The 22544-nt window shown below is 40.5% G+C and overlaps 1 protein-coding gene across 17 annotated transcripts in view; it reads left to right on the top strand.

Annotated features, from left to right (window-relative positions):
• The window catches only part of CADM1 (cell adhesion molecule 1), a 353033-nt gene that overhangs the window by 262075 nt on the left and 68414 nt on the right, over positions 1 to 22544 (top strand). For all 17 annotated transcript variants that reach the window (XR_015141864.1, XM_086339344.1, XM_086339340.1 and 14 more), the window contains one exon: positions 22030 to 22176. Coding sequence is in view for 12 of the 17 variants with exons in the window: in XM_086339344.1 (XP_086195470.1) it covers positions 22030 to 22176 (147 nt within the window). In the remaining 5 variants the exon portion in view is untranslated. The remainder of the gene's footprint in view (positions 1 to 22029; positions 22177 to 22544) is intronic.

The following is a 22544-nucleotide window of genomic DNA, read 5'->3' as shown; positions in this document are numbered from 1 at the left end:
ATGTAAACCTACCGTATCTCCTTAGATTTATTTAGCCTTTGCCTTCAAAGAGCTCAAATGATCTTATCGATCTTGGCCGCATGTTATAATAAAAGTAGATTTTTAACCTCTTTTGACCTTAGCTCCCATGACAAAGGGTCCCCAGAGGTCGTGTGGACCCAGGGCCTAGTTCCGAGCCCCACTATATTATGTGGCCCAAATCTTCAACAGATAGTTGAGCTCCAAAGCAGGTTCTCGGTTAGGTAGGGACACCATGGTGACACCGTGCCTCTGGAATTCTCCCTTTGACCTATTCACAGGCCTTTCATTGAGCCTTGTTTACCATGGTTTTCTTGTGGTTTGTGACAGATAAGAACTGTATTGATTCCTAGCATCTGCTGGCAGTAACCTTTGAAAGGGCAGGCGATGCATCACCACAGAATTTTGTCTATCAATATCGGAGTAATAGAAAGACAGGGATGACATCTAATCACAGCACTGCTGGCAGATCATAAATCTGCACTGATATGGTATTATAGTAATGGGTGGTAGAAAAGGGACACGGATTAACATTCGGATAAAGTCAGGGGGACGTTTAGAGAGAAAGGACAAGACTTGGCCATGAGTAAACTCCTAATGGGAATGGTCACCCTCACGGACACCTGGAGAAGTTAAGTATCTTGATGTAGACAGCTATGAAGTATCAGAGCTCTTCTCAGAGCCTCAGTTTCCTCATCTGTAAAATGGACGCAGTGAAGGATTCAGTAAGATGATGCATGCCAGTTCTCAAACTATGGTCCCTAGGGTAGCAGCATCACATCGCCTGGGCATTTACCAGGAATGCCAATCCTTGGGCCCCGACCTGCCAAATTTAAAACCCCAGAGTGGGGCCCACGATTCTCACGCATGCCAGAACATGTTCAGAACCATTAGGTGTGGCAGAAGGATCAACATAGTGCCTGGCACGGAGCTATGGTTCAGAGAAGCAGCATTTAGTTGACGTTTATTATTATTATTTAGCCTTACCATTTATATTAATAATGTATTCTGCTTACAAACTCTACAGTCATCATACTTTTGTTGACTCACAGATGAATTAGGAAAATGAAATATTTTCTGACATATCAACATTGGGGACATGTAAGCAGTGCCATAGAACTGGATGTCTAATCCCAGCAGTCTGAATTACAAGGCTAAAGGACACCAGCATCCTAAAGGTTAATGTTCTAGTGTGTGCTTTGGACATATTAGTGCTTTTGACATGTCAGGAAGCTTCCAGCCTGGATAGTGAATGGTGCAACAATTTAATAACATAAATGGAGTCTGTCTGATACTGCAAAGAAACGTCCTTCCTTAGGGCCCAGAATATATAGTCCCTTCTGTGGCTACACTCACAGTATTTTTAATCATTTCATGTTTTTATTATACCCCAAGTACAAGGTGTTACAAAGAGTCCCTGGTGCTGGCAGTCACTCAAAAATTGACAAATCTAAAAAGTGAATAGAACAGCAAGTAGCCCACTAGAGGTTTTCTTTTTTCTTTTTCTGTATTTTTTTTTTTAAAAGGAACACCTTATAATGTCGGAAGAGTTGATTTTTGCATCTTATACATGAAAAGTAGTAGTAATAAACTTCCACAATTGTTGGTCTTTTCTCTGCAGAAATTATGGCTGTGCACAACTGTGGAGTTTTAACTGTTTTCCACCAAAGTCCGTAATTCACACACTAAATGTGACAAGCGTGACTGGCCGTAAACCTAACGAATTTTTTAAGAGACTGAAATTCAGAACAGCATTCTCTCTGAAACTGCACTTTGGTAACCCCACAGAAAACCCTTCAGAGATCTGCTCCCACTGCAAGAAAGGCATCTGGGTGTGCCAGCAGTCAGAATCCTGAACGCTTTCATGTAGCACACAAGTTAGGGGGATGAAGTGAGAACCGATTGCAATCACCCTGTATTAAGCGACCAGAAGAACAGAAACTCAGTGGTGGCAATGACTATTGTGCTGGTCCATCCTCTCTTCCCTCCCATTAAAAAAATTATAAAAGTTTGCTAAGAAACTTACATAGTGGTCAAAATTCTTATTTTTATGTTTTAGGCATTTTATTTTAACTTTTTATTTTGTATTGTGGCATAACTCGTTAACAATGTTGTGACAGTTTAAGGTGAACCGCAAAAAGACCCAGCCATACGTATATATGTATCCATTCTCCCCCAAACTCCTTTCCCATCCAGGCTGCCGTATAACATTGAGCAGAGTTCCATGTGCTATACAGTAGGTCTTTATCGGCTATCCATTTTAAACATAGCAGTGAATAAACTTATGGTTGCTGGGGTGGGGAAAGGTGTAGTTGGGGAGTTTGGGATGGATATGGTCAAAATTCTAAGTATATAAAGTTTCAGAGTGATAGGAGAGAACCTTTCCAAGCTGAGGTTCTTAGGCTTTAGGTGAAGGCTTTGTTCTTTGCTTTCAAGGTAAGTGTCATTTCTTCCAGTGAGCAGCTGCTAAGGATGCTGTTAGCCTGCATCCGGAAAGCAAGGCACATTCGCTCCAGCAGCCGGTCCAGGTTGATCCATGGATGTTCATTAAGAGGCTGTGGAAAAGTGAATCTCCTGTTTACCTTTTCTTCCCCTGAGCATTCTACGAGGCTCTTTCTGTGCCCGCTTTTTTCTGCCTCCAGCTTAAGACCCATATTATTTCCCTTAAATGTCTGTTTATGTCATTACCTGTATTTTTGCAGCAAATTTTATCTCCTGGACAGAGATTGAAAAGGCCTGCTCTAATGGGATAGTGTAGCTGTTTTTCCCCCCTCCCTTCAGATCATATAATTGAATCTCATCACTTTCGTAACAAACCTAGGCAGCCTCTTTTCAGTTTCCATTTTGGACTGCTTGTTTTATTTTCCTGTTTGTTGTTTTGTCTTCACTGGCTCAATGCACACGAGCACAAAACACAGTAACAATAAAACTGAAGAAGCAAAAATTAACCAGGGTGCAGCTTGCAACGTGACAAACCCACTGAGTGTGAGAACACCGACTGGGAAAAGTCAGGGGTTTTTTGCAACTGAATGCAGAATAATCTATTTGCTTTGGTTGCAGTCAGCCAGCTGCTTTGAGAGAGGATGTTTCATTTATGTAGTGGTTGTTCTGTGAAACTTGAGAAGAACCCGAGGTTCCAGTTCCTGTTGACTTTATGAGCACCCATGTCAATTTATCACCGTGATGCAAACTTGAATTTTTAAGTCAGTGTTTATATACAGAGAAGTCGCTGAAGCTGTGTTTATCCCTGGAGGTGGGCCTCACTTGGCCATGGAGATTCACGTTCTTCTTCATCCCATGACTCACTGATTACTAGTTTCCTTGAAAACTATTGTCCAGGAACAACACACTTCTTTCTGTGATCTTCCTTGTTTAAGCCATCAGTCTCAATGTTTATGATCATGACAGAATACTGTACTCTAGGCCAGAGCTCCTCCAATTGTAATGTCCGTATGAATGATCCAGGTCTCTAGTTAAATTACAAAGTCTGACTCAGTCGGTCTGATATGATTTAAGAGTCTGTATTTTCAGTCATCTCACAGGGATTTTCAGAACTGCTGGTCGACCACACTGAATAGCAAGGCTCTATTGGGGATGAGGGCTTCCCAGGTGGCACCAGTGATAAAGAACCCACCTGCTACCACAAGAGACATAATGAGATATGGGTTTGATCCCTGGGTCAGGAAGAGCCCCTGGAGGAGGGCATGGTAACCAACTCCAGGATTCTTGCTTGGAGAATCCTGTGGACAGAGGAACCCCCAAGGGCTACAGTCCATAGAGGCACACAGAGTCGGACATGACTGACACAACTCAGCACACACGCATACACACGTTGGAGATGAGGGTTGGGGTGGGGGTGGGACAACCAGGTTTCTTGATTCTCTTTCTGGTACAAGTGAGGCTACAAAAACCCCTCTCAGTGGTGAACATTGGTGATCAGTGATGAGAACGGGTGTGTAATCTGCCTTCCAACTCCTGATCTTTTCTTAGAAGGTCACTAAACACTAGCTGGAGTTAAGCAGAGATGACTGAGGAGTATTTAGGGCCCCCCTTGAAGAAGCTGAAAGCCCACTGATGTGCCTCACCTGGAAGGGCTTCCCATCCCTCCTAATCTCTCCCTCCTCCCACCCTGAGCTCTGCCATCCCCCTCCAGATTCCCTTACTTGGCTCTTATCAGCTGCAAGTACTCAGTGACTGAAGTCTCTTAACTGATCTTCTTGGCTCCAGCCTTTTCCCACCTCCTGTCTTCCCTCCCTCTCTGCACAGACGTTATCTTTCAAAACACAGGTGTGATCATATCACTCCCTGGATTAAAATCACTTAATGGCTCCCTATTAATTACAAGATAAAGTGCAAATTCCTTAGCCTGGCATACAGTGTCCTTCAATATCTGGACCTAATGACCTTTCTAGAAAGCGCCCCTTCCTGTGCCTCTTCAGAGCATATCACACTCTTCCCTTTGTTCTAAACATGCCACGATCCTTCTTTCCAAGGTCTCCTCTTCATCCTCTCTGGAATATGCACCCCCGTCCCGATAGGGTCATTACCGCCTCCTTCAAGTTCCCATAGTTCATTAGCATCCTGTGATTCACAGTTTTCACCACACTGTGCTGTCCTTGTACATACCTATGTCTTTCTCAGAATGTCAGGAACTTCTGGAAGCAGGGCTGGTTGCTTTGTTGACCACTGGAGGCACATTATTAAGGCCTTTTTCTTTTCAAGAGCCTTATGAACATGGTCAAGCCATGGAAAAGAAAATGATTAGCTTCAGAATACAACAGATGATTGGAATTAATCATTTCAAAAGCAAAATTATGAAAATTCTTGATATTTTTAATTCTTACTCACAATTTTATTTAATGTGAGATATGGGTACAGGGCTTCCCAGGTGGCTCAGTAGTAAAGAACCCATCTGTCAATATAGGAGATGCAAGAGACTCAGGTTCGATACCTGGATCGGGAAGATCACCTGGAGTAGGAAATGGTAACCTGCTCCATTATTCTTGCTTGGAAAAGTCCATAAAGAGAGGAGCCTGGCAGGCTACAATCAATGCGGTCACAAAGAGTTGGATACCACTGAGCACATTTAATTACGATGATGTGATCACTCACCTAGAGCCAGACACCTGGAATGTGAAGTCAAGTGGGCTTTAGGAAGCATCACTACAAACAAAGCTAGTGGAGGTGATGGAATTCCAGTTGAGCTATTTCAAATCCTGAAAGATGATGCTGTGAAAGTGCTGCACTCCATATGCCAGCAAATTTGGAAAACTCAGCAGTGGCCATAGGACTGGAAAAGGTCAGTTTTCATTCCAATCCCAAAGAAAGGCAATGCCAAAGAATGCTCAAACTACTGCACAATTGCACTCATCTCTCACGCTAGCAAAATAATGATCAAAATTCTCCAAGCCAGGCTTCAACAGTATGTGAACCATGAACTTCCAGATGTTCAAGCTGGTTTTAGAAAAGGCAGAGGAACCAGAGATCAAATTGCCAACATTCACTGGATCATGGAACAAGCAAGAGAGTTCCAGAAAAACACCTATTTCTGCTTTATTGACTATGCCAAAGCCTTTGACGGTGTGGATCACAATAAACTGTGGAAAATTCTGAAAGAGATGGGAATACCAGGCCACCTGATCTGCCTCTTGAGAAATCTGTATGCAGGTCAGGAAGGAACAGTTAGAACTGGACATGGAACAACAGACTGGTTCCAAATAGGAAACGGAGTACGTCAAGGCTGTATATTGTCACCCTGCTTATTTAACTTCTATGCAGAGTACATCATGAGAAACGCTGGACTGGATGAAACACAAGCTGGAATCAAGATTGCTGGGAGAAATATCAATCACCTCAGATATGCAGATGATGCCACCCTTATGGCAGTAAGTGAAGAGGAACTAAAAAGCCTCTTGATGAAAGTGAAAGAGGAGAGTGAAAAAGTTGGCTTAAAGTTCAGCATTCAGAAAACGAAGATCATGGCATCCGGTCCCATCACTTCATGGGAAATAGATGGGGAAACAGTGGAAACAGTGAAAGACTTTATTTTTATGGGCTCCAAAATCACTGCAGACAGTGATTGCAGCCATGAAATTAAAAGATGCTTACTCCTTGGAAGGAAAGTTATGACCAACCTAGATAGCATATTCAAAAGCAGAGACGTTACTTTGCCAACAAAGGTCCGTCTAGTCAAGGCTATGGTTTTTCCAGTGGTCATGTATGGATTTGAGAGTTGGACTATAAAGAAAGCTGTGCACTGAAGAATTGATGCTTTTGAATTGTGGTGTTAGAGGAGACTCTTGAGAGTCCCTTGGACTGCAAGGAGATCCAACCAGACCATTCTAAAGGAGATCAGTCCTGGGTGTGCATTGGAAGGTCTGATGTTGAAGCTGAAACTCCAATACTTTGGCCACCTGATGCGAAGAGCTGACTCATTTGAGAAGACCCTGATGCTGGGAAAGATTGAGGGCAGGAGGAGAAGGGGACGACAAAGGATGAGATGGTTGGGTGGCATCACTGATTCAATGGACATGAGTTTGGGTAGGCTTCGGGAGATGGTGTTGGACAGGGAGGCCTGGTGTGCTGCAGCTTATGGGGTCACAAAGAGTCGAACATGACTGAGCGACTGAACTAAACTTAACTGAACACATGCACGCACACGTGCGAACGCGCGCGCGCACACACACACACACACAGGTGCAACTTATTGTTTGATGTTAAGAGACTTGTCTCCACAAATGAGAGTGCCTCAGCATAAAGGTCTTAAAAGCCCTTCATTAGTAACTCCATTCAACAAGCATTGATTGAATACTTGCTCTATAAACTGACCCTGTATTATGCTTTGAGAATACAAAGATATAGATAGTATAACTATTCTCAAGGAGCTAAAATAATAATTTTTAGACCCATTTTATATGTGTAAAACCTGAGGCTGCGAGAGCTTAAGTAACTTTTTCAAGTCTTAGCTAATAACTGGCAGTGCTAGCAGTTGCATCTAGATCAGGATTTTTAAGAAAAGGAAACCAGCCTTTAAAGAATGATCAAAGAACTGTTCAGGGTCATAAGCACCAAGGCTGACAATTACAATGCACTGTGAGCCAGAAGTCTAGGAACTTGGGGAGGTATCAGAGCTTCACAGGGAAAGCGAATGACTTCCAGTGGAATCGTGCAGCATCCTCCGTGGTCAGTTTACCTGCCTTTAGACGCAGCTTAGATGGATTGGATCAAATAGCACGAATATTAGAAATTACTGTCAGGAACAAAGTAGTGTCAGTTACCAATTTTTATTGCTTTGCCTCCTGCATTCAAACTATATTTTCCCCTAAGAATGTCTATTAGTGTCAAAGTATAATTATCAAACTAAGCCAACTATTATTGTTAATTAAATTTTGTCTTCACACTTTTCTTTCTTCCAGTGTTAAATGAAAGGGGAAAGCGACACCCCACTTCATGCCACAGTACGAAGATTAGGTTTCTAGAGACCTCAGACATCCCAGATTAGTAAGCAGGAAATGTCTTAGCACCAGTAGCTTTCTCAAAACTCTTGCACTAGTAATCAAGGACGGAATTATCTTCCAGAAGTGACAGGCAGCCTTGGGAGGGAGCAGCAAGGACATACACAAGCCTAACAGGATGCGACTGTGTCCAGAAGGGCCACGTGGTCCTATGTATGTCATTAACTCATGGCATCTTCTCTAGACAGAAGCATAGGACAAAGGAAGTGGCAAGTCAGCAAGCTTTGTGAAAATTGTTTTTGTTTCGTTTCATTTCGTTTTAATTTTGGCCTTCAGAGAAAGATTCAATGATATGGAAAGCTCACATTTGTGGAACAGCATATTTGGTAGCTAGGTATCTGAGGTGTTGATGGTTGAAGTTTTCCAGCAAGGATGTCATGTATTACATGACTAACCTAATGCAACCTTAGAGCAGGGAGAGTGTTCATTGAACTCACTATGGCCATATAATTAAAGGAGAGAAACCAGAAGATAAATCATAGATTGAACCTAATTTCAAATGTCCAGTCCTCTGCCAACATCTGCTATTTACCTTATACTTTTCTTACTGAGAATGGTTTTAGTTTGCAATTTAACATCAGTGATGGAGATGTTTTAATTTACTCTGTGCTTCTTAAAGTTAGCCTTAGAATGAAAAGAATAATAGCTAAAGCTCTGAAATTGAAAAAATAATTCCAGCACATTATGGAAGCTCCTAAGAAGCCATATAGACAGAGACTGCATGGAGATAGTGATGATGCTAATGAAGAAGTTGGAGAAGGGGAAGATTGTATCCTTTAGTTAGCATTCATAGAGCTTGAAAAATAATTTTACACACATATTCTGACTCGATTCTCATAATCCTCTGGGAGGAGAGACACCATTTACCCTTTGTAAAATGTGAAAACAAATTCGGAGTTTTTCCCAGTTTCATCACCAGTAAGCTCAGAACTACAGCACTTATTCCTGTTTTTCAAGTCATATGGTCTCATTTTCCTTAGACACCCTCTTAACAAGTAAAAATAAGGCACAAGTGATGTCCTTATCACATAGCTCTAATTTCAATGATGATTAATCAGCAGCCCACATTCAGATGATACTAATCAAGTTATTTTCATAATAACACCACTTCGGATAGCTGCAGTGCACGTCTGACTGACATTGGCTTTGCACTGGGGACTTGGTACAAGTCAGGAAAGTAGAATCTGGAATCTCCTTTGACCGCTGTCCATATGCAATCTCTTCATCAAACCCTGGCTAAAGAAGCACCTTCTAACCTGTATGTTTCTTCCCAGACTCACTGGGACCAGCAACTCAAGAGCCCAGAGGTTTAAAAAATAAATAAATAAAAAGCCACTCGCCTTAGTAATAATAAGGGCCTTAGTCACAGAACCCAACTTTCCAGCTAAGAAATTGTCATTTCATAAAGTAGTCCAAAGCTGCTTGAATTCCTGATAGGAGATGTGAGTGAGTTGAATGTTGCCACATTATCCAGCATGATGATTATCACGGCTTTACAGGTGTTTCTTGAACAAACCATATTACACTCACTCGGCATACTCTCTAGAATAAGAATGTGAAACATCCGTCCCCTCCCATTTCCCCATTTTCTGTTTCTGTAGTCATGTCAGTTGAAGCTGACATTCACTCTGAGTCCATATCTGATGTGTTCCAACTGATATCCTTACTTGCTTGTCCTGTTGGCGCTGAGCTTTAAATTTGGAAGGTTTTCAATGGCTCTTGTTGGAAGGAAAAAATGAACCAGGAGATGCAGAGAGAGACTGCTATTACAGCCAAATTTCAGTCACATGGATTGTCAAGACTAATGAATGCCCTTGAAGCGGATACTGTAAATGCCTGAAGTTGGAGCTGAACTGCCTTATGAGTCAGAATCATTCGGCAGAACAGACTCCCTCTCTCTAAATACCAACGGCCCAGTAGTTAGACTCCGGTTATAGGGCTAATTCAATCGCTGGAGCATATTGTAACATGCTGATTGCTGATAGGCTTCAAATTCCTTCTATGCTGAAAATATTATTTTAGTTTTATTCCTAAATCATATAAATGAGATACAGTAGATTCTTTCATTAGTTCCCCACCACTCTTTTAGCATCATAAATTAAAGCCTCATTAACATACTGTAATTGTGAATAATACCAGAGTTAAGTAGAGGGAGGTTTAGATATTGGTTCCAACCACTTACTTGATCTCTCTAAATCTCAGTTTCCTCATCTGTATAATGGGGATAATGATAAGATATTGAACCACATAGGACTGTTGTGAGAATTAAATAAGATAACATAAAATGGTAATATAAGATAATATGAAAAAACAATGCCTGGGACATAGAAAACATTTTAAAAGTATATTAGCTATTGTTGTCATGCACACAATTAAAATAATGCCCCCTGCAGAAATAATGGGTGTTTTCATGATATTAAAAAATTAAAATAATAATGAACCTTATAGAAAAGAAATAATTTGTCTCTCTTGCCTCCACACATGGAGAAAAGTAGTCACTTCCCTTTTCCTTTCTGTGTAGTACTTATTGTTATACGTGATTGTGTTGTGATTTTAAGTATCTTACACTAATTGTTAGTCTTTTAATACCCTGAAGGCAAATGTAAAGAAAAAAAAAATAGCTTTTATTAAGTTGAAGCAAGTGATCTGGTTCAATAATGGTATCTCTTATCAATGGGAAAGGTGATATTAAATTAGCTGCTTAAAAGCCGGATATAAAAAATTAAGGGAGCTACAGGTGCCGTCTCCATTGAGGTTCTAAGGAAATTCAGTATAAAGCACTTTCTAGAGGGACAGTTACTTAACAGCAAGTATTGCAAACAATCTCCATCTCTAATATGCTTAGAACACAAGGAAATTGAGAAGTAGCAGTTAAGAAGTGAGCATAGTAGAGTTGGCTGTGTCCGTAGCTTTGAAATCCTAAATTTCTTTTCATATGGTTAGAAAAAAGGCAACATTATACTTTCTTACAGAGTGAGGGTTCATCAGAGACTGCTTCAGCGTGTATAGTATAGTGTATAGTTCATCAGAGACTGCTTCAGCGTGTATATTGGCTTGGCTACCAATATCTCTTCTGGGGTATGGAAGAAGTCCCAGTTCCCTTAAATCTTTAGAGGAATAATAGAGCCTAATATGTGTATTGTTGTTTGTGGTTTTCAAATATTTTAATATGTATTTTGCATTTTCATCATGTAAACCTTTTGTTTTAGTTATGAATAGCTTGTGATTTGAGAAATGCAGATAGTTCTATATGTGAATTAAAATCATCCATTCCCATTACTTCAGCTGTCAACTAACTTTGGGATCAGTGACCACCCCACTGGATGCTGTGAAGGTCTGTGCTCCGTTAGTTACCAGCTTCTTCTTCCTACAGAGATCATCCCTTTTAGAATGTGATTTTCTTTCCCAGTAGTCCATGCTCATGGACAGCAGGATTGTACAACTAGTTTTCACTCTCAAAGTAACCATTTAATACACCCCAGGGAATAGAGTATTGAATTATCGGTTCATTAGCAAAGTGGTTTTTGCAGAAGATCAACAGTTGGGCTTCAGCACTGTTTCATCTGAAAGAGACAACGTATTTTGAAATGCTGGAACACTCCCCAGCTTTGAATTGCTACTGAAGCAGCCCAATATAAAACTGCTCTTTTATTCTTCTTTTGCCATAAACGAGCATCACAGAATCAAATCCATTGAGAAGAAATTCCTTGCTTTGCCAACACAATTAGTTTTGTAAGAAGCCTCTGTCTTCAGATTGTTCTCCTCCAAAATCCAAGTTGGATGGCTGTGGTTATTTTTTAATTAATATTTTTTTAAGAGCCCCTTTTCTCCCAAGAGCCTCTAAGCAGATTTAGCAGGCTTAAAATGACTCTTCCACAAGGTGATTTCAATGCCATCTTACAAGCAAAGAAAACAGTGACTTTCCTACTTTATTGGCTCAATTTTTCCCCCTCTCTTTTAATTCTCCAAAATCCTGTCCACTGGAGGGAGTTTTTTTCTTCAGGGTGAGGATATCTTCTCTCCAAAAAAGATGCTATCTTTTTGATGAACAAAAAGACCATGAAACCCACCCAGCCATGAAAAGGAGTAAGAGGAGAAAAAACATTTCTGTGTGAGGAGCAAAAGGATTCAGTGATTATTATTATCTTGCATGGTTTATTCTTTATTCTCTTTCTTTGATTGCCTTTCACTTCTTGGATAAGTGGATTTTAATGGAAAAGCTAATTCAGATCTTCACGTTTTGTGGATGGGTATCACTCCCCACAAACATTGTATAGAGGGCATTGCACCTCTCCACTTTATGGAATCAGGCAGCTCAGATCATAAGCATCGTAATTGCTTGGCCCCCTTAGTGCTGTGGGCTCTGATTAAAAAGTCCTATTGAGCTCAGAGTCTTTTAAGAGGAAGGCAGCTAATGTGACGGTTAAAATTGAAATAGCATAGGCGAAGATGCTGTAACTACTTTCTTTTGTCACAGTCTTCCTGGAAAAGAGTTTTCGCACATCTAATCAATGTTTCCTTTCACAAAAGAGATTCTCATCCTATATGTAAATATCAGTTGGACAGTGCTTGACCGCAGTTCTTCAGCTTTAATGCTGAAAACCAATAGACCCAAAGGTAAAAAACAGCTTGATGCTTATTAGCCTTTAAAGTTAAGATTCGGGTCACCTTGGGTTTGGCATGGTATAAGGGCTCATTCTCTTGGCAGAGAAAAGCAGAAACAGCTCTTCTTACAAATGAAATAGCGCAAGATTAAAGGATTTCATGGGGACAAGAGAATCTTGACATCATCCTGTACAATAACATTTGTCCTGTTTTCAATCCCAGCCACTTTCCAGTTTGTAAGTTGATGGTGGAATTATAAAAATGTATTCGTTAGGTAGACTTTTTGGCCTTGGAACCATCAAAATCTTGGGTTTGGAAATTTGAAGGCAAAATCTGGCCTTGCTGTTTCAGAGCTACCCCTTCTAAAAAGGATATTATGCCAAGACATGAGATTTGCAGAACCAGACCTTTGTGTAGTTGATGTGGCCGAATGTGCTGTGGGAAGTCACCACTATGAGCGTTAATATTCTTAGCTGTCCCTCCTTCGTGTGCATTTTGGAGTTAAAGGTGAAATTCCATCTTTAACCCCCTTGTGGTTGCCTGAACAGTGATTAATGAACTCGATATGATTCCTTGCAGACTTTTCAAAGGGTGGATGAAGGATGGAATTTCAGCCTCTTTTTTGAAAAAAACAAAACAAAACAAAAAACCACAGGGCTTTTGCATCATACAGCTTTTAAAATTAATGTCCTTTCTTGAATGCCAAGAAAACAAAGGGAATTTCTCAGAAGTATATGCAGCTTGACACAATAGGCCTTAATTGGTGTCAAGGAGATGTTGGGATGAATGAGGAAATGCCCATTTAGCTGATAAGACTTAAAAGTGGAGCCTTGTTATGAGCTGTCATCTCAACGTGTATTTAAACTATAGCAAAACTGAAACATATTTGCCATATAGATCATAATGACTCCAAAGGAGCCATTATACTCTATTATGTAATTACATAATCAAAGCATGCATAGTAATCAGCTTTTGGAATTCAATGCTAATCAAACATACCTATAGTATGTGTTTAAGCTAAAATAGAGAGCGTTAATTTGCCATTAGTCAACTAAACAAGAATGTGTATACAGAATATTCATGAATAGCTTAATGTTGTGTCAGATGATATTTTTTGTTTTGTATTCAGGGGAAATCAACAATTTTAATTGAAGAAAAAACCAGCACTGAAGGAAGATTACTCTTTAACTTGCTGTTCAAAAATTTGCCTCACCTTTTACTGATTATAAGAGGAGATTAGATTAAATTCAATGTTTTTTTCCCTCCATAAGCGCCAGTGATATAACAGTTACTACATTACATGAGATTCTTAGGCGATCCTGACTATCTCCATGCCATAGGATAAAGTGTTATGAATACTACACTTGAAACAAGCCTTTAATAAACATATAAACAAACCTTGAACATGTATTACTTTTGTAATTAGAAACAAATCAATAAATGTTATTTAGAAATAGCCAAGAATAGAAATACCTTGATGAGCCATTAGGAACTGTGGCCTCACACTTGCCACATGATCTCCTCCCTGGGTCTCAGTGTCTTCATCTGTAAATGAGAGAATTGATCGGCAGATTCCTTTTAGTTGGCTTGCTTTGATTCCACAAGGGTTCCATGAGAAAGAAGATGACATAAAGGAAATGTTTTGGTCCATGCCACATACTATTGCCCACTCAGTTATTTATTGAATTGGTTTAGTTTAACTTTTAAGTTTATGAACTGTATGGTTCGCATTCATAATTATTTTGACCATTGAGTAGACAGTCCTTGGAGCAGACAACCAACAGATTCTACTTTACTGTTTGGGATGGCAAAACATGGGTGAGGATCAAAAAGGTTAAAAGTAGCTTTGTAAACAGCAGACAGATTGAATGCTTTTGATTTTAAATAAATATTCACGTATTCACAAATGTTGAAGTATTGCCTCTCTTTGAAATAAAGAGTTGTATTTATGTTGAAGTGTGCGCACCCTTCACCTTAATCCATGGTTGATGGGCCCATCTTTTTCGACACTGGTTCTCACTGCCTTTTATTTGCACGCTGGGTGACCGAAAATGTTACTGTAATATTGAAAGGGGACTAAATTCTTTGATCAAAAGCTTTCATGGCTTGAACTTCATATAATTTATTTTCAAATTACTTTTACTGTAATTCTTATTAATTCAAATAGGTTTCTGATTTGATATAAAACTCTGTAAATTCAAGGAACAGTTTAATGAAATGAAAGATAGGGTTGAGTCTTTTAAAGGAAATGTACAAAACATGCTGACAATAATTGCTTAGATAGAAATCACATCTTAATGGCTTTGTTAATGATTTGTAGTGAACACTGTGTTTACGTTGACTTGGGGGAACATAAGCAGTTAGAAAGATTTTTCCCTCTGGATTTCAGCAGAATCTTCTCTTTTTTTCTCTCTCTCTTCCTGAAACGTACTCAGTTCGAGTGCAAGCTCTCAGAAAAGTTAGCAGGAATCGCAGTGCCTGTACGGGTGATGGTTGTATTTGGGTTGGGGTAAAGGCATTTGTCTTTCAAGTTGAGTACGTAACTGACATGGTTGTAAAAATGGGATCCAACAGAAATGAGAATGGGGGAGAAAACATGTGAAGTTTCAAGACACAGAGCTCACATACCACAGGAAAGAAGGGCTCCAAAATGATGCATGTTTTTTTGACTCCGGAGAATCTGAACTCAGATGCCTCTTAAAGGGAAAGAATTGATAATCCCAAACCTTGAATTGGTGTGAAATTTCAAGAACTTTGGTGGCTTTTTAAAATTGGTAACTACCATGATCATTAGTAAGATGGTTTTTTTGTTTGGTTGGTTTTTTTGGGGCAGCCTGTACTGATGGTTCACTTTTGTCTATTCAGACAACCTGACTGTGCTGATTTAATGTTAGGTTCAGTCTTCCATACAGCAGAGGGTAAAAAAAAAAAGGTTTCCCTAATATGATTTTGCTACTAAAGGAATAGGTCAAGGGACTTTATTTGCTCTTTCTGTGGGCAAACTGTTCGCAGTGAAGAGTCATTGGTGCTTCTTGAAGTCAGTAAGAGTTTACATAGCTGCCATAGTATAAGCTGAATCCTATTCTAACTGTGACTTGCCCTTTTATTATAGACTTGACTGGAGAGACTCCCCCGGTGTAAATGAAGTGCTTTATTTATTAACAGCCAGGCGGCGGAGGCCAGAGCGCTCGGTGCTGGCAAATGCCGGCCATGCCGTGGTAATAAAAGCATTCTCCAGGGGCAAAGTGTGCCGAGTGCTGAAAGCAGGAAGCAGTAGTAAACAAGGTGTTTTACATTCAGGACAGATTCTCTCTCATCTTGAAGTGTGTAATTGTGTTCTGGATAAATTATGGAAATAAAAAAAAAAATCAGAAGTTGCTCATAGGGAAATCACCCTCTTTAAAAACAAGTAAATTTTCCAAGGCAGAGACAGTAGAACCTTGGCAACAGACCCTGGGGTTGGCTGGTTGAAAAGTACAAGCTGTTTGGGCGGGAGGAACCGACAGAACTGGATTCTAACACCAGCTCGGCCACTTTGCTGGGTTACATTAGACAGCTTATTTCAGCTTCTTCGTGTCTCAGGTCCTTAAAGTGCGGATGTTGAAAACTCCAAGAGTTTGAGAAGAAAAAACATTCAAAGCCACTAAGAAAGCGCCTAGCATCAGATCAACACACGTTTCCTTCCCCCACGCCCCTGTGCCTGAGAATGCCGCTTCCTCTTTCAGCTCCTTGTTTGAGGATTTGCGTCATCCCCCAGTCCAGGCAGTTCCCTTGTTGGTCCGATAGATTCCAGCCCAGGCTAGCGTTCTCTGAGATGCCATTTACATAGTGTTTGTAACTAAATGAGGTTTCAGGAAGGAATCCAGGAATTGATGATTGAATTAATAGGGGATTTATGTGTCCACCGCATCCACTCCAGCCCGAACCACCTCAGCTGAAACGGTCTTTAGTGATCATCAGAATAAATTTTAGCTTTTTTTCTGCTTTAGATAAGATGCTTTTTCATTCTTGTCATGAATATCTTGGCAACTTCTAGAGTTCTATGGGAGACTTGCTTGTGAGTGAATGGGCCTCTCTAATGCTGAAGTTTTGTTTTTAGAATTTGTGGGGCAAGTAGGCATGTTATAGGGAATTCAGTTGCTGGTATAAATTAAAACCTAGTTTGGTTCTGTCTCTTAAACCTCACCCACATATACCAGTTAGCAGTCAAAAATGTCTGTATGTGTCAGACATTGTTCCACACTTAAAATAAATTACCTTGCTGCTAACAGCCTTATTTAATGGCTACGGTTATATCGTACCTGCTTGAAGCCTCCTTGATTTCTTTTGCCCAGAACATGTGCTATTTTCTACCTTGACAGTATATCTGCTAATTGAGTTTTAGAAAATCAGAAAGGTTTTTTAAATGGATTATTTAAGAAAGGCACTGGAGTTGCCTGTTTGTATCCTTCTGCTACACATCAAATTGTGTTTTGTAACAACCTAATTGTCATGATATCTATGTCAAGGGGAAATTTATCGAGTCACAGTACACCCTTCTGTTTGGAAGAAATATTTGAGGATGTGAGCAGAAATTATTTTTACATAAAGGCTTCAGGCGGTTAAGAGGCCTGACATACATATCGTATTTTCATCACTGTCATTCACTTCCTTTGCCTCCAATAAATAGGTCATTATTATTCCATTGCAGCCATCTTCTGATGCTCCAAATATGGAGCTCTGTTTCATATAACTACTGTCCAACTGACCCGTATAATTTATTGGTGATTTTTACAGACTGATACCCTTGGGCCACCACCATCCATCAAGGCACTTTGATATCTTTCAGCACTTCTAACTTTTTAGCCTTAGTATTATAACCATGTTAACATAGCTAGGAACTGTCATTTCCTGAGACAGTGGACTTTAGGTTGGCCTTAGCAATTTCATAAAAAAAATACAGTAATGACGATGATACCACCATGGATTTGCAGAGCATATTATGTGCCAGAGCACACCAGGGCAAACATTTGCAGATGGCAAACATTTTACCTGAATGATTTATTCAGTAATGACATATTAAAGGGATCTGATCTTATATTACTTAATTGTAAGTAATAAATAAGAATGCTGAGACTTTTTAAGAAATGAACAAAGAAACGTAAACTTCTCTGGTTCTGTTGTAATACTTATCTTGCTTAAAATACAAAATCACGGTGAACTCCTCTGCTCCCAACTCCTTTGCAGATGTTTCATAACCTTACTATGAATACAGACCAAATATACTAGGGTTCTGAGTAAAGACTAAAATTAAGAGTGGATAGTTATTTCCACAGAAACCATCCCATTAGAGCATAATTGAATTGCAGTTGGCTTCAAGTCCTAGTATCTGCAATGGTGTGTGTGTGTGTGCTCGGTCGTATCTGACTCTTTGCAACCCCATGGACGGTAGCCCACCAGGCTCCTCTGTCCATGGAATTTTCCAGGCAAGAATACTGGAGTGGGCCATTTCCTACTCCAGAGGATCTTCCCAACCCAGGGATCGAAGGCATCTCCTGCATTGGCAGGTGGATTCTTTACCACTGAGCCACCTGGAAAAGCCTCCTGCAGGATGTAGTCAGGATCTATAAGGCCAAAGGGATTAAGGCCTTTTGCTGGATAACCTTTCCATGTGTTCCTTTTATAAGCTGAAGATTCTTATTTGGTGCTTATAAACTTCCTTGAAGTAGAAGAAATCTCCACAATCCGGCGGACCAGTTTGGTATTCTGATCTCCTCAAGGCAAGTCCCATGACTTGCTACTGTATAGCATTGGAATCATGCAGTTTAATGTTTCCTTAATTTTTGTACTAAATTGGGTTACCAGAGGAAATAGGGTATGGTCCTTTCTGTACAGACCTTCTCAAGGGCCAGCGAAACCACCATGAAAAGCACGCTTGATTGGCAGGAATTCCCTGTCTCTTGTTCTGTTCTCAGATCTGGGAATAAGCTGCTCCCTCCAGCTGGGTTCTAAATTCTGTGATTGTCACAGTAATCCACCGAGAGGAAAATAAACGTCTCTCCTTTTCCTCTGATCACTCTTCCTCTTTGTTGTTATTCTCTCACACTCTTCAGCCCACTAAGCTTTCACTGCTGAATCAAGCTGGGGAAAATTTACCTTTTTACTCGTTACAAGCCCTATGGGCCTCGTTCTCACACTCAGGTTAATTCCCTGGATCAGAGGCCTCAAGGTTGGGTTTCATTTTGGTTTGCTCCTCAAGCATCAGGAATTTTTGTTTATCTGTGGCTCTAATAATTTTTTTTCCCTTATCCCTCTAGTTTCCTCTTTTCTAATCCTCTCCCAGAGGCTGGTCTGTTTCTAGTTGGATTTGGCTTAAAGCCATCTGAGACACCCTTTCTCATACTTCCCCACTGTGTCCTGCCAAAAAAGGATCCTTCAGCAGAAATATGATAGCAGGTGGAAATCCTCCATTTACTCTAATTGCACCTCTATTTATGCGGTCTCACTTCTTTTTTAGAATAGTATTTATCTTTGACCTTTGTTTCTTAATGTGACAAAGTTTTTTTTAGAGAGTGAATAAGCCACCCTGAGTTGATATATAATTACCTAGAGAGCTCCTTGAGTGCAGGGATCATGATTTCATTCTTGTATTCACACTACTCCCAACACGTATAGTTGCTTAGTTGGGATCTGACATCTAGAGAAGTGATGATGGTGATGATAACAGCTCCCATTTATTCAGTTTTATGAGACGCCAGACACAGGGCCAAATGCTTTACATTTATTATCTTTCTTAATCCTCCCAGCAGCCCTGTGAGATAGCTTTTCATTGCTGTCCCCATTTTGCAGATGAGACACTGTCTCAGGGACTTGAAATGGTTTACCTAAGATCTTACAGCTGAAAAGCAATCTCTCCCGTCCCCTTCCTGATAGGCCATCATACGTATTGCCTGTACTCTACCTTTTGTTCTGTAAGTGGGGATTAGAGGTCAGTTTTCACCAATACTGCAGCTTCTTACAGGCTAGGATGATGTCATGTACTTCTGTATCCCCTGCTATGCCAGGTGTAGAGTTGGACATTCAACATTATTTCATCTTTTGCTTTTGAAGTCTCCTCTCCTCCTACCTGTGCTGTGGGTCATTTAGGACATTTCTGAGGAGCCCTGGCTGCTTCACTTGTCTTAGAAGCAACAAACTAGAACAGATCTGGAGATAATCCAGATATCAGTGGACTGAAAGCATAGACTTTTGCAGATTTTCTGGGGTTTCCCAGGTGGTAAAGAAGCCACCTGCCAATGCAGGTTACCCAAAAGACACGGGTTCGATCTGTGAGTTGGGAAGATCTCCTGGAGTAGGAAATGGCAACCCACTCCAGTACTGTTGCCTGGAAAACACCATGACAGAGGAACCTTGCAGGCCAGAGACCATGGGGTTGCAAAGAGTTGCACAGGACTTAGCCACTAAACAACAACAAAGAGATTTTCTAACTGGCTAGAAGAATGTAGTCTATAGAGAGGGCGTGTTTCAGGGTTGCCTGGGGCTTTGGGTGAGTCATGAAGAACAGGATAACAAACTGAAGTGTAAGCCTTCCTAGGATTTTATTGAAATTCCAGTCATAGTCAGTTCTCCACCCCTACACAATGAATAACAGAGCTGCCTATATTCCAAGAATCTTGACATCCACTAACAAGGTGAGATTGTTTACCGAACCCTCCCTCCTACTTTTATTAAGTGGCCCCTTGAGTTTTCTGTGAGGTGACCAAATAGCTAAAGGATGTGAGGAGGTTGAGTACAGTCATTCCTTCATATCCACGGGGAATTGGTTCCAGGTTCCCCATAGACACCAAAATCTCAAGATGCTCAAGTCCTTTGAAATGTTTACTTTAAGTCATCTCTTGGTGACTTACAATACCCAGTGCAATGTAAATGTTATGTCACTTCAATTCAGTTCAGTCGCTCAGTCGTGTCCAACTCTGTGCGATCCCATGAATCGCAGCACACCAGGCCTCCCTGTCCATCACCAACTCCCGGAGTTCACTCAGACTCACGTCCATCGAGTCAGTGATGCCATCCAGCCATCTCATCCTCTGTCGTCCCCTTCTCCTCCTGCCTCCAGTCCCTCCCAGCATCAGAGTCTTTTCCAATGAGTCAACTCTTCACATGAGGTGGCCAAATATTGGAGTTTCAGCTTTAGCATCAGTCCTTCCAAAGAACACCCAGGGCTGATCTCCTTTAGAATGGACTGGTTGGATCTCCATGCAGTCCAAGGGACTCTCAAGAGTCTTCTCCAACACCACAGTTCAAAAGCATCAATTCTTTGGCGCTCAGCCTTCTTCACAGTCCAACTCTCACATCCATACATGACCACAGGAAAAACCATAGCCTTGACTAGACGGACCTTTGTTGACAAAGTAATGTCTCTGCTTTTGAATATGCTATCTAGGTTGATCATAACTTTCCTTCCAAGGAGTAAGTGTCTTTTAATTTCATGGCTGCAATCACCATCTGCAGTGATTTTGGAGCCCCCCAAAATAAAGTCTGACACTGTTTCCCCATCTATTTGCCATGAAGTGATGGGACCGGACGCCATGATCTTCATTTTCTGAATGTTGAGTGTTAAGCCAACTTTTTCACTCTCCTCTTTCACTTTCATCAAGAGGCTTTTTAGTTCCTCTTCACTTTCTGCCACAAGGGTGGTGTCATCTGCATATCTGAGGTGATTGATATTTCTCCCAGCAATCTTGATTCCAGCTTGTGTTTCATCCAGTCCAGCGTTTCTCATGATGTACTCTGCATAGAAGTTAAATAAGCAGGGTGACAATATACAGCCTTGACGTACTCCTCTTCCTATTTGGAATCAGTCTGTTGTTCCATGTCCAGTTCTAACTGTTGCTTCCTGACCTGCATACAGGTTTCTCAAGAGGCAGGGTAGGTGGTCTGGTATTCCCATCTCTTTCAGAATTTTCCACAGTTTATTGTGATCCACACAGTCAAAGGCTTTGGCATAGTCAATAAAGCAGAAATAGATGTTTTTCTGGAACTCTCTTGCTTGTTCCACGATCCAATGAATGTTGGCAATTTGATCTCTGGTTCCTCTGCCTTTTCTAAAACCAGCTTGAACAACCGGAAGTTCACGGTTCATGTATTGCTGAAGCCTGGCTTGGAGAATTTTGAGTATTACTTTACTAGCGTGTGAGATGAGTGCAATTGTGCAGTAGTTTGAGCATTCTTTGGCATTGCCTTTCTTTGGGATTGGAATGAAAACTTATCTTTGTAAACAGTGGTAAATACATGTAAGTACTATATAAATAGTTGCTGGCGTGTTTCAAAATCAAGTTTTGCTTTGGAGAACTTTCTGGAATTTTTTGTTTTCTTTAGTATTTTCTATCTGTGCTTGGTTGATTTACAGATGCCCAACTCTCAGATAAGGAAGGCTGGTATCTGTGTATTTCCCTTACTCCCTTTGTGAGAGGTGCCGTCCCTCATGACAGCGAATACTCTGCTTTCCTTACCTTTCCAGCATACACACCGCAAGTAAAGACACCAGAGGCTGGAGTATGGGCATCATAGCTTCTGGGAGCACACTGATTCCAGGCTTCGTTGCCTTTTGCCCCTAGATCTAGCTCAGCTTAATGCACTCTTTTTGTGGACTATGGAGAAAGGTGTACAAGCCTTGGCAAATGTTGCTGCTTATGTCTATCTTCTTTTTTGGTCATGTGGCTTGCAGGATCTTGGTTCCCTGACCGGGGATTGAACCCTAGCCCTTGACAATGAAAGCATGAAGTCCTAACCACTGGACCACCAGGAAATTCCCATTGTGTCTATTTTCTAATTTGCTTCTTGTTTCTAATTTTAACTGATCCTATTAACTAAGTTTTAATTGATGGAATTTTTTTTTCTCCTTTTTTCAAAGGTGATGGACAGAATTTGTTTACGAAAGACGTGACAGTGATTGAAGGAGAAGTTGCCACCATCAGCTGCCAAGTCAATAAGAGTGACGACTCTGTTATTCAACTACTGAATCCCAACAGACAGACCATTTATTTCAGGGACTTCCGGCGTAAGTTTCCATCTCTATAGCATTAGATGACAATTTTTTTTCCCTACATGTTGTCTTGATAAAGAGATTGCCAAGGCCTTTTTTTTTTTTTTTCTTTTAATTTAATGTTAGATGCTTAAAGTTTAATCAATTCTTCAGAGGGAAGAAGAGACATGCAATCATAATCTTCCTACTTAATAGAAAGCTTGAATGGTCCTTTTTAAAAGTAAGGCAGTCTTCCTTTGCAATAGGAATTGATTGTAGTAATTCAAGGTGAATTGCAATTGAGTCCCAAATACTTAGCTGACACAAACAACTCAAATAGGGTTAGGCAAGGAAAATATAGCATTCTCAAAGGTAATCTGTTTGGTCTGAAGATTGAAGTTTTC

The sequence above is a fragment of the Bos grunniens genome, chromosome 15 (assembly GCF_055505025.1).
Source record: "Bos grunniens cultivar Pamir isolate PY7600 chromosome 15, Bosgru_T2T1.0, whole genome shotgun sequence".
NCBI lineage: Eukaryota > Metazoa > Chordata > Mammalia > Artiodactyla > Bovidae > Bos > Bos grunniens.
The sequence above is the reverse complement of the archived record's forward strand: the minus strand, read 5'-3'. Positions and strand labels throughout refer to the sequence as shown.